Source organism: Camellia sinensis, chromosome 8 (genome assembly GCF_055761805.1).
Source record: "Camellia sinensis isolate YWXY chromosome 8, ASM5576180v1, whole genome shotgun sequence".
Lineage (NCBI taxonomy): Eukaryota > Viridiplantae > Streptophyta > Magnoliopsida > Ericales > Theaceae > Camellia > Camellia sinensis.
In genome coordinates, this window is record NC_138968.1 from 51,548,392 (window position 1) to 51,561,496 (window position 13,105).

The 13,105-nt window shown below is 34.1% G+C and overlaps 1 protein-coding gene across 1 annotated transcript; it reads left to right on the forward strand.

Annotated features, from left to right (window-relative positions):
- Positions 1-7,900: 7,900 nt before the first annotated feature.
- LOC114261160 (putative serine/threonine-protein kinase-like protein CCR3) lies at positions 7,901-10,807 on the forward strand. The gene has a single exon (XM_028201371.2). The coding sequence runs from the start codon at positions 8,047-8,049 to the stop codon at positions 10,423-10,425; it is 2,379 nt and encodes a 792-aa protein (XP_028057172.2). The 5' UTR covers positions 7,901-8,046; the 3' UTR covers positions 10,426-10,807.
- Positions 10,808-13,105: the final 2,298 nt, after the last annotated feature.

Genomic DNA, 13,105 nt, shown 5'->3' on the forward strand with positions numbered 1-13,105 from the left:
AATAAATGCCCTACGGGCTTACATCTTTCCAAGACAGTTCTTGGTTATAACAAAAGTGAGCCTAGCTCGACACAATTTAAAACCTTTGGCTATACAAAAATAGATATAACATAATAGAAGCTCTTGCACCCAATACCTTCAAGCAACTGCCTTGGCAGAGGCATATCACCAACACCTGAAAATGATTTTTCCCAAATAGGGTGAGCCAAAGCCCAGCAAAAACAATCTAGCACAATATATAAACTTTAACAAGGTTATAAACATGATACACATGGCCAATGCTCAAAATAAAATCATTTACAACTGTTCTTCCCAAACATATTATGCCAAGTATGATATCCCAATCCATTTTATATCAATTCGTTTTATGTCATTTTGTATCTCCTCAATTCATAAGTCATATCCATTGTTATCCAGACAATCCAACTGAGATTACAACTCAGTGGTTTTCTTACCACACAACCATTACACATAAACACTTCAATTTGTCATTTTATAGAAATTTCGTCTGTGGGAATCGGCACCCATGTATACACAATGTTTTTGAGATTGTCACCCTAGACGTATAGGCCAACTTTATTCAATGGAGTCCATCCCCTTTCGCCTTCCAAACATAGAGTACATCCCTTTCTCCTTCCAAACCTCATACATATACAATGTAGTAAACACAATCATATTCAATGATAATCAATAAGAGATTGGTTTCAATTTACCTAATCCTCATGCAATTTCTACAATAATCATAGCTATCTTCCACCGATAGCCCAAAATAGATATTTCTAAACAGATATACAATCTTTTCAACAGATAAATTATTCAAATTTCCATAGGTGGGAGGTAATACACATCCAACTTCACCATTTATATAACCATTCATCTAATTTCATATTCTCATTTCCAATTTCATTATTTATGCAAAATAATTACTTGAACATTTTAGGGCAAAACTCCATTTTTTTCCCAATCTCATCCCAATCACCAAAAATTGACCATTTATAGCATAACCCAAGGTCATATCCATTCCCAAAATCATTTCTAAGATATCCATGATAAAACCCCTCTTTGGAATTGAAACCCCAAACCTTAGGTTTGTTAAAATTACTTCACAACCTAATGTTTCTCATACATCAAGAAAACGACCAAGTTAAAACTCATAGAGAGTGTAAAGAGTCCCTACCTCAAAGAGAGAAGACAAGCAAAGCAAAGGAGGAACTCCAAAGATGCCGAAACCAAAGTCTATTCGGATCAAAATGATGCCCTTGAGGTGTTCTACCTTTTTAACAAAGGTGCACGGGTAGAGAGATCACTAGATCTAGGTGAAAATGTAGAGAGAATATGAGTTTTAGAGAGAGAGAGAGAGTCCCGATCTAGGGTTTTGGTGGAAAAAGATGTGAAAAAGTGATATAAAAAGGTGTTGCTACGAACTGATAGACTCACAATCTGCTCAAGCACAAGAGTTGACGCTCGAGCGTCAGACACAATAAGTTGTTCCACTCGAGCGCAAGAAATGGACGCTCGAGCACAGAATACACACATCTAGCAATTTTGTGAATAGAAGAACACTGCTTGAACGTAGGAATAGCCGCTCAAGCGTAGAATACACTATCTTAGTAGTTTTGCAGACCTCTAAAAGTACTGAGAGTTTGTAAAGCTCGCTCGAGTGCAAGAAATGCCGCTCGAGCGGAGGAGCAAAAATTTGGTCAACAAAGGTTTGAAAATCAAGCAACCAACCTATTACAAACACAACAAGTACATTCCAACAATTAAGTTTAAGGAAGAATAAGGGGAAAAAGACATGAACAACCACAGAAGGTTATGAATCCTGAGTCCAGAATACAAAATAGATAGTGTCTAAACCAGAAACTCTATAGAACGGTTGCGCGAATGCACTAGCAAATCAAGCATCTAATATAACTGTGTTGGCACCATAAATACGTAATTTTATTATTTATTATTTATAAAATTGCAAGACATATGGCACCCTCCTACTCATTTGGAGGTTATGAGAAGTTATGAAATATAGAAAGATGATGGAGAACAAAGTGGAGAACATGGAGGTTGAAGGAAGTTATGAAGAATCATGGAGGAGGTGGAAGAGTAGGTAGTTTTAGGTAGTTTTTTCCTACAGATGTTTGCCTATAAATAGCCATTCATGGCTACATTGTAAAAGATCTAGAACTCAAATAAAAGACAATTGATTTCTATTTTTTTTGTCATTTATATTTCGTGCATTTTATTTTACACACTTTCTTTTCGAAGCATTTATTTTCAGCACTTCTTTTTCGAAGCATTTTATGCACTTCATTTTCAAAGCATAGGAGTAGAGGTATGTAATTGTTACTTTGATTGTTCACTCAATCACCCCGATTGTTCACTCAATCATGTTTCTCCATCTCACTCCTTCTTCTTTTAATTTTTTTTTCTCTACACTTGGCAATTTTGAAGTACTCTTCATTGAGGCAAAAGAACCGTCAACACAATTGCTTGATAATTGGCTTGAATTTAATCTGTAAGGATTTTTCAATCCTTGCTGGCATGCTCGCATTTATGATATTTTCCTTTGTAAGAAAAATAAGCCAACAATTTTTGGCACGCCCAGTGGGACGTCAAGTGTAAGAAATGAAAAATAAATTAGATTCGTCCATTCTAAATAGCCTAGATAAAATCTTTTGGCGTAAACAAAAAAAATTGGATCTTCAAGAAGAGATCTATTTTCTTGATGAAACAAACTTTCATCCATTACAATATTGTTTGGTAGAAAAAATACACTATTTAATTGGAGTAATTCATCAACTTGATATGAAAATTTGTCAATGGAGACATGAATTATCAACCATTTTTGTCAAGTCTTCAATGACTGAATTTTGTGGGGTTTTACAAAATGTTTTCAAGTCATTTGTGACTGAAATTAGTGAAAATATAATTTCATCAATGGCTCGGGGGGTTCAAGAGCCCATTTTTAAAGAGCCAAATTATGAAATTAACAGAACTAAAGAGCATATTCTTGAACCAAACTTGGCTAAGAATGATGTTCTATGCATGGCTCGGGGGGTCCAAAAATCAATTTTTATAGAGTCAAGTCATGAAAAGAACATACCTATGAGGAATTTTCATAAGCCATTCATAGCTAACATGAAAAAATTTTGCCAAATAATTATGAAAATCAATTTGGCGAAAGTGATGTTTTTAAACAAAACATGGTCAAGAATAATGAATAAGCCACTATTCATGAATTCAAAATTTTTGACATTTTTCGAAGTGTCAAAAAGTATGAATTTTCATGGTCATACTATACCATGAATTTTTTTGTTCAAAATCCATTTTGGATTTGTGGATCACATTAAACGTTGACTTTGACGGAATGGCTAACAAATAATATTCCGTTATTGCAATATATTGGGCCAAAAAAATGGTTATTAGTTGATCTATAAAACCATCACCATTTGGGTTTTTGGTTACCTTCGAAGCATATCCTAAGACACTTCGAAGCATGTTATTAAGAACATGTGAGGGTTGTTAAACCTCTTTTCAAAGGATAAATGGTTGTGTTGTTACATGCATTCATTGAAATATCATTTTGTAGCCACTAATGACTAGTTAAAATGCCAAACTAATTTCATAGTAATCTAGCTCTTTGGATTTGGTTCGAAGAGATGTCGTGAGCACTTTCAAAGGACAATTTTGATCCTTTAGTAACATATGTGACTTTTGAATGGTGGTTTTGTCATCAATAAACACCTTCGAAATGTAACATTGGACGAGAAAGCTTTCGAAATGTGTACCTCCCTTCAAATATATGTAAAATGGCAATTAATTAATTATCAAATAATGCCTATTTTTGGCTTCATAATTAGTGGCTTTACTGATAAATATTTTTATAGCCATTTGTTACATGAAAATGTAACTAGTATTCTACAAAAGTTGGTTCAAAGAACAACGGTTTTGGTGTCTTCGGAGAATTAATAATTGGTTCGAAGTACAAAATTAACATTTTCATAAATTATGTGTGAACCAAAACATACAAAATCTGAATAACCACAATGTTGGCCAAAAGTTGCTTCGAAGGCCCTTTTGCCATAATTTTTTAAGCTTCGAAGCACTCCATCTTGCATCAATAACAGCTTCGAAGAAACAACAATAGTGGTTGTGAACCTTCGAAGCTTTGCCGAGTATTTCCAAGGATGTAATTCGTCCTTTGTCGGCACCTTCGACCTTTGAAAGATGATTTTGGTCCTCTATATCACCTTCAAAGCTTGTTATTAGTTTATAATAGCTAGCATGTGTAACAGCTTGTTAAGGTGAATCATGTTTGGATATTGGCTTTGCCTTGAAAATATGAGGTTCTGAATGATTCTAAGTGCAAGCAACATCAACCTACTTCAAAAGGTTCCAAGTTTTCTAAGTGTTTGAAGTACGAGTAAAATAAAATTGTTTAATTTCCTTTAATGGATTGATGTCGATTCGAAGTACATATATAATATCCTTTCAAGGCATATATAAATATATATATATATATAAATTTCGAGACATCTAGTCATAATTTCATGCTCTTTCAAAGAACTTTGTTTTTATTACTTAGATTAGTCATGTGCTTGGTTCGGCCCTTCAAAAAGTCAAGTAAACATTATTTTTAATGGCTGCGGAAGGTAATGTTGGCACCATAAATATGCAATTTTATTATTTATTATTTATATAATTGCAAAACATTTGGCACCCTCCTACTCATTTGGAGGTTATGAAAAATTATGAAATGTGGAAAGATGATGGAAAACAAAGTGGAGAACATGGAGCATGAAGTGGAGGTTAAAGGAAGTTATGGATGATCATGGAGTATTAAATGGAGGAGGTGGAAAAGTACGTAGTTTTAGGTAGTTTTTTCCTACAAATTTTTGTCTATAAATAGCCATTCATGGATATATTGTAAAAGATCTAGAACTCAAATCAAAGACAATTGATTTCTATTTTTCTTGTCATTTATATTTCCTGCTTTTTATTTTACGCACTTCCTTCTCGAAGCATTTATTTTCAACACTTCCTTTTCGAAGCATTTTATGCACTTCCTTTTCAAAGCATAGGAGTAAAGGTATATAATTGTTACTTTGATTGTTCACTCAATCATCCCGATTGTTCACTTAATCATCTTTCTCCGTCTCCCTCATTTTTCTTTTAATTTTTCTTTTCTCTACTCTTGGAAATTTTGAAATCCACTTCATTGAAGCAAAAAAACCGTCAACACAATCGCTTGATAATTGATTTAAATTTAATCTGTAAGGATTTTTTAATCCTTACTGGCATGCTCGCATTTATGATATTTTTCTTCATAGGAAAAATAAGCCAACAAACTGATAGTTTGTAAATTTTTTAGTCTACTCCTATTTGTATTGGAAATCAATTGTATGATGATGCATGGGGGATTAGTTATCCTAGAACCTTGTACTCTCAATCTAATGAAATTCCAGTTTACCAAAAAAAAAAATTAAGGAAATAACTAAAAAAAATTGAATTATAACTAAATATTATATGAGATATAACTAAACAATTCTTGAATCATTAGTAATATTACAATGTGTCATAACTAATAATTCAATAGATCATAACCATTGAGTCAAATATTATAACCAAATGTGCATATATTTTTCCCTCAAAACAAACATAGCCTAGGTTGTATTGTTCAACAATATCGCATTCATGTACCATGTGTTTCACTGAAACAATTCGAATCAAAAGAGTGTACAACTGGACATGTCCATCCATAGAAGAAGTTATTGGTTAGTTCATGGCAGTCCACATGATGCTTTGGAATAATATTATATACATTAATTGATATAACAATTAATATATTAATAAATGATATGACATATGTAAACTTAGATTTCGTAGTTGCAATTAAAACAAGAAATAAATACACAAATAAGTAATTGTATTGATTATCATAAATTGGTACAATCCTCTGTAGATTTGCTTTATTACAAAAGAGCAAATCCTCTGATTCGGTCTCTGAAACAGTTGCAATTCAACAGCTGTAAAAGCTTGTTATTGAACTAGATAAGTTGATGAATTTCTTCAAATCTTCGAATGGAGAAACTTGGAGAAGAGAGGCTTGATCTCGGGCTTGAACGGTTTGATCTTGAAGTAGTTTTGAAATGATCTCTTTGAAAAGAGAGATCAAATTTGTATTTGTAACTTGAAAGGATTGGCACAAGTTTAGAGTACTTAATAAGCCTTCACTTCAAGTTTGAAGAGGTTTAAAGAGAATTTTAAGAAAAGAATTTGACATACTATTGAGATTACTTAGGAATCTGCAAGACCTTAGCAAAATGTCCCATCATTTTCTTAACAGTGAGAGTCTTTATTTATAAGCCTTAAGAGAGACAAGTTAAGTTTGGCAACTCCAAAATTTGATTTTAGGGGTTATTTGTGATGATCTAAATAAGTGCACTTTTTGACTTTTTATGAAATATGGGTTAGGTTTGAAGTGATGTGAGAGAGAGATGATGTGACTTAAATAAGATGATTTGACTTAAATAGGATAGTGACTTTTTGACTTTTTAAATTTTTTAATTTATATCAAACTAGGCCTTAATTTCCAATAAAAGAGAAATTTGTCTCTCATTTTATAGAAATAATTTGCATTGAAATTTAAATTTGAATTTGACCAAATTTTAACAAAATGCCTTCATGGGCTCCACCTAATTGTCCAAATGGGTTCAAAATAATTTAAAATGGGTTGAGATTCATAATTTTGGTAGGATCCACATTCATTTGAAAATTTTGACCATCTTGATTTTGACTAATTAAGAAAATTTTATTTGTCTTGATTAATCAAACGGTGATTAAATTATCTTAAAATTTTGATGTCTACAAACATAATTTTAAAAATTTTAGATATTTGTAATTTATATAATGGGTAAGATCATAATTTTAAAATGATAATATCATACATATGTTAGTACACTAATTAGTATATCAATTAATACGTGTAATACTGCCGCTTGCATTGCATACTATAATTAGTAAGGAGATGAGACTCATAATTTTATATTAAATAATTAAAAAATATAAATGACATGGTAGTGTGTGATTGACCACGTGGTGTTCTGAACCAAGTACACCTTTTGTTTTAAGATATTAATTTTTTATTTCATTTTTTATTATTTTAAAATATTAGTCACTTTTCAAAAATAAAGTAATAGAGGTGGTGTTTGGCAAGTGGGTTGGGGCTAAAATAGCCACAAAAGACAAAACAGGCTATTTTAGCCACAACAAACAAAACATCACATCCAACCCATAATCATTACACTCTTCTCTCACAAAAAAAAGCCAAAAAGCCAAAAAGCCAAAAAGCCCTTCCCAAACCAAGCTTTTTAGCCCAGGTTAAAATAACCAAAAAAGCCAAAAAGCCAAAAAGCCAACCCACTTCCCAAACGGAGGCAGAATAATATGAATTTTCAATTTTATCATTCTTTTAAATTTATTAACACAAAAAGTATAATTATAATAATTGATATTTTTCCAAAAATATATCATTAAAGAGTAATTTTAAAAAATTAATATTTTTAAAATATAATAATTATATTATAAAAAAATTAAATTTTTTTAAAATAAATTATTATTTTGAGACGGAACAATTAATAAATTTTTCCATCCACGAGGGTAAGTACATGCTATTTTTTTATAACTGTGGGTCCACCTAACATTCACCCTGCTAGACAATGGATAGATATGAAAAAGTTGGTTAAAAATTAATTTTTAAAATTTTTTAAATGTAAAAAATATAAAATAATAATATAATTTAAAAAAAATTTAAAAAAAATTAAAAATTAACTTTTATCTAACTTAGCAAAGTGGCCCAATGTTCAGTTCAACATGGCCTTTTCAATAGATAGATATATGTTATACATATATATTCACCCCCATGAATGGAAAATCGTGGTTTGGTTCTCTCTCTAGACTTTCCTTTTCTCTCTCTCCGTTTACGCCAATGAAGGGGACCAGAACCACCCAACACATCTTCATCCCCCTTAATTCCCACTCCATTTCCATCACATGACGACAGTCTTCGCCGCTGCCGTAATCATCGCCCTCATCGTCGTCACATCTTCGATAGTTCCAGTCCATGGCCTCGGCGGCTCGGCCTCCACGTTCGCCATCGTCTACGGCTCCGCCACCGTCTGCGGCATCGTCGCCGAACAGCAGAACCAGCGAATCCAATGCTGGCAAAACAACCAACTCATCAACATCCTACCCAATATCTCCTTCGACTACATCGCCGGCGGCCAAGACAATTTCTGCGGCGTGAGGTCCGGCGGCTTCAGCCTTCTCTGCTGGAACCCTAGCTTCGTCCCCAAAAGGGTTTACTACAACGATTCTGTGCTATTACAAGACCTCACTTTCGGGGAGGATCAAATTTGTGCTCTGACGAACGGTACTCAAAACGTTCGGTGCTGGAGAGGAGAGACAAAAATCTCAACCCAATTGCCAGATGGGTCTGATCAATTTCGGTCAATCTCATCTGGGTTAGGGTTTTCGTGCGGAGTTTTGAAGAATTCCAGCAGGGTCACCTGTTGGGGAAGCGATTCAGCAATGGCGACTCTTATTGAAACTCAATATGCCAATGTGTCTATGTCAGATATTGTTGTTGGAGGCAGTCAGGCCTGTGGATTGAATCTAACTGGGTTTGTGGTCTGTAAAGGTAACAATGACTCTGGACAATTGGCTTTTCCATCCAATTCAGCACACGAGTACTCTGGTTTTGCTCTTGGGACCAATCACAGTTGCGCCATTCGGAAATCAAACAACTCGGTGGTTTGCCATGGCCGCGACGGAGCGTTTTCGAGCAATTTGATAGAGGGTGTTTCCTTCGAATCAATTGTTGCAGGGTTGGATTTCACTTGTGGATTGACTACAAGTAATTTTTCCATAATTTGTTGGGGACCTGGTTGGCCTAGCAATTCATCTTCAGGGGTTGAACTTCCATTGCCAAAGATACTTCCAGGGCCTTGTGTTCAATCTACATGTAGTGATTGTGGTATATACCCTCAGTCTCAAACACTTTGTTCTGGTTCTGGTAACATATGTAGACCTTGTGGCATAAACATTTCAATGCCACCAACTTCACCACCAACAGTGACACCACCACCAACAGTCACTCCCACTCCATCACCACCCTCCAAGGGTTTGACAAAGGGTTTGTTAGCTTTTGCCATAGTTGGATCAGTTGGGGCCTTTTCAGGTATCTGCACCATCATTTACTGCTTGTGGACTGGTGTTTGTTGTGGGAACAAAAGAATTCACAATTCTGTGCAACCAACAATTACTGTGTCTAATTCAAATAATGGGCAAGCATCAAACAACAGCCCACCTTCCAGGTGTTCGACTCTTAGGCGACAGGGTTCGAGAGCGATGAGGCGGCAGAGAAGCGGAACCTCCTCTAAACACGCCGACAGAGCAGAGGAGTTTTCGTTTTTAGACCTGGCTGCGGCCACCAACAACTTCTCGCTCGAAAACAAGCTCGGTGCAGGCAGCTTTGGGATTGTTTACCAGGGGAAATTGTGGGATGGTCGCGAAGTCGCCATTAAAAGGGGAGAGACAGGTGCGAAGACAAAGAAGTTTCAAGAGAAAGAGAGTGCTTTTGAATCAGAATTGGCGTTTTTGTCAAGACTACATCACAAACACTTGGTGAGGCTTGTTGGTTATTGCGAAGAGAGGGATGAGAGGCTCTTGGTTTACGAGTACATGAAGAATGGAGCTTTGTATGATCATTTACATGACAAGAACAATGTGGAGAAGAGTTGCAGTGTGTTGAATTCTTGGAAAATGAGGATCAAAATCTCATTAGACGCAGCTCGTGGGATCGAGTACCTTCACAACTATGCAGTTCCACCGATCATTCATCGCGACATCAAGTCGTCAAACATTTTGCTGGATGCAAATTGGACTGCAAGAGTATCTGATTTTGGATTATCATTGATGGGTCCCGAGTCTGATCAAGATTACAGGCCAATGAAAGCAGCTGGGACAGTTGGATATATTGATCCAGAGTACTATGGCTTAAATGTTCTAACAGCAAAGAGTGATGTGTATGGACTTGGAGTGGTATTGCTTGAACTTTTAACTGGAAAAAGAGCCATATTTAAGAGTGGTGAAAGTGGAGGAGCACCCATTAGTGTGGTGGATTTTGCAGTGCCGGTGATTATGGCGGGCGAGATAGGGAAGATTTTGGACCAAAGGGTAGGGCCACTTGAGCCAAATGAGGCGGAGGCGGTGGAGCTGGTGGCGTACTCAGCGATGCATTGTGTGAATTTGGAGGGGAAAGATAGACCGACTATGACTGACATTGTTGCTAATTTGGAGCGAGCATTGGCTCTATGTGATGACAGCCATGGCAGCATCTCTAGTGGTCCAATCTCCATTGTTTCAGAATAAATTCCACTCTCCATCCACACAAAAAAAAAAAAACACTAAATTGATGCGCCAGAATAGCACACGAGACTAGATATCATTCTAGTAGACAAAAAGGTTTCAAATTTACGAGAAAATTCAACCTTGGATATCTTGGGGGTTCAATCGATTCAATTGTTATAAAAACTCTTCTGCCATTAGTTTTAAGTTACTGATTTTTTATTTTTATTTTTTTTATTTTTGTTTTTTTATTTGGATATATATATTTTTTTAGAGTGTAAAGAGTACCGGGGGTTGATCTAACATTGAGCTGTAGTGTAGGATTTTGTGAACACTGACAGCCACAAGAAGCATTACCTGATTTATTGTTATTTTTTTTGAAGGAATTGATTCCATTTTCTCTTCATCATTTTTGTATGTGTAAAGCTCTCTCTCTAAAATAGAACTTTGTAGTATATAATAGATTCAGATGCATAGGCACAGAAAGAAAGTGAGAGAAAGAGAGAGAGCAGACATGTTTGAGTAATAGTGCAGGCGTAGAGATGTATTATTGTATTGGTATTTGGGTATTTGAGTGAGTATGAATTGGTCGGAAGTAGTCGTAGAGAATGATTCAAAGTACACTTTTGACTGGTCTTGGTTTCGTAAAGGCGACGGCGGGCGATATGATAGTAACTTTATTTTGGATTTGTTTTTTAGGCATGCTAACATGGAGTACGTCTCTACCATGAGTTGAGAGTGGAACACCAATTTTTTTTTTTTTTTTGGTAATTTAATTATTTTAATTTAAAATTAAAAGAATATAAAGTCGTTTTGGAATTTGTAGTTTAGAAGAAAAAGACTAGACTTTAATGCTTTTAACTTAATTGGATTATATTAATGGGAGTAGGTTTTCGAAGAGTTGAGAGTGAAAAGTTAAATGAAGATAAAATCGACTCAATCCCACTCATGGATCATACAATAATAATATCATTACCGTTAATATTTTGATTACTAAAGAAAAATAAATAGTTTATGGCATGATCACTTCTGTGAGGTCCCTTTATGTTGTATTTGGTTGGGGGATTTGGAGAGGAATTTGAAAAAAGAAATGGAAAAGGTAGGTGAAATGCGAATAAAATATAGTATATATTTTACATAGCTTCACACACCTTTTCCCTTTCCCTTGCAAAATCTCTCCTCAAATTCTCTCAACCAAACAGACCATTAGTTTTCAAATGTTTGTTTTAGCTTTTTTCTTCTTTATATATATATATATATATATATAATAAATTATGAAACAATTATATATATCCAACTTAAGGAGTAGGAAAGGTTTTTTTTTTTTTTATTTAAAAAAAAATCATGAAACAATTATGTATATCCAACTTGAGGAGTAAGAAAGGAGAGACAAAAGGGGCACGAGAGAGTGAAAGTCGAACTTATAACTTTTTGCATAGAATACAAATGCTTTATTACTAAGCTCTAGGTGAATTTCTTTGTGGGGGACTTATGGGTTGGTTCCATTAACTAAACTTATTTACTTAGAAGTTTTATTATTTTTTTTAGTTATCAATATCACCAAAAAGTATTAGAACAAAATAAATATTTTAAAATTTATTGACACATCAAAAAAATGTACAGAATTTATAGATAATTGAGTCTATCACATAGGACTAACTCATAATTTATCCTTTCTTTTATTTTGGTAGCTTTGACAATGTGTGGCATTTTAATATAAAATAAGCTTAGATTTTTAACTTATTTATCTCTTTAGTTCAAACAAGCTCTAAGAAACTATTTTTTTTTTTAAATTAAATTTTGAATTTTTTTTAAACTATTACCAAACGGAGGGATCATCTAGATGGGTCATCTCTTGGTAATTGACAAAGTTGAGTTGAGCCCATAGGTATGAAACAAGTCACACCAACCACTGTGGTCCAAGCTCTCTTGATAGATATGCTTATCTATTAAAGCAATGCAGGTTAGGCTGAATTAGATGAAGGAATCGGACTTTGAATTGTCAATAAAAATATGGTCAATTAAGTAATGCCCAGCATGGGAAGAAAAAAAAAATGGAGGGTGGAAACATTTATATTATGTATCATTATTTATGTAATATTTTTAACAATTGAGAAATCATAAAATATTAATTTATGTAAGAATTTTATGTTAATTTTTTATGTGACGGAGGTAAAGATTCAGAAAGGAAAAGAAAAGAGAAAAAGTGTATAAAAGTATAAAATGTTATATATCGTTCAAATTTTGCCTAACTTTTCTCATTCTTTTTTTAAATTTTTATCCAAATTTATGAACCAAACACAATTTAAGTGAATTATTCTCTCTTTAACAATCTAAAAGATGACTTGTCAAATTTTTCACATTAGTTTGGAAGTATTGTAGGGACACTATTTCATAATATTCAGGAACTAATAATTTATCTTGAAATTGACACGTGTAGGGTCCAGATATGAGATTCCAACTATTGATGTTCATTATATAAAATGGGCACGAGTGACAGCCTCTTTATTTAATTTCAATAAATTAAGCGGTGCCTCCAAGGTTTAAATAATAATTATTTACATCTCAATTTAAAAAATAAAAAAATAATAATTCAATAATAATGGACAATAAATTCATAAAAATTAAATGGTGATAGCTCCAGAAAAGGTGGGGTTTATGAGTGGGCCGGTGACCCACCTCCACCACCCTCGCTCTCTCCCTC

What these genes read in the sequence shown, in the direction of transcription:
- LOC114261160 (XM_028201371.2), top strand. Translation starts at nt 8,047, where the DNA reads ATGACGACAGTCTTCGCCGCTGCCGTAATCATCGCCCTCATCGTCGTC.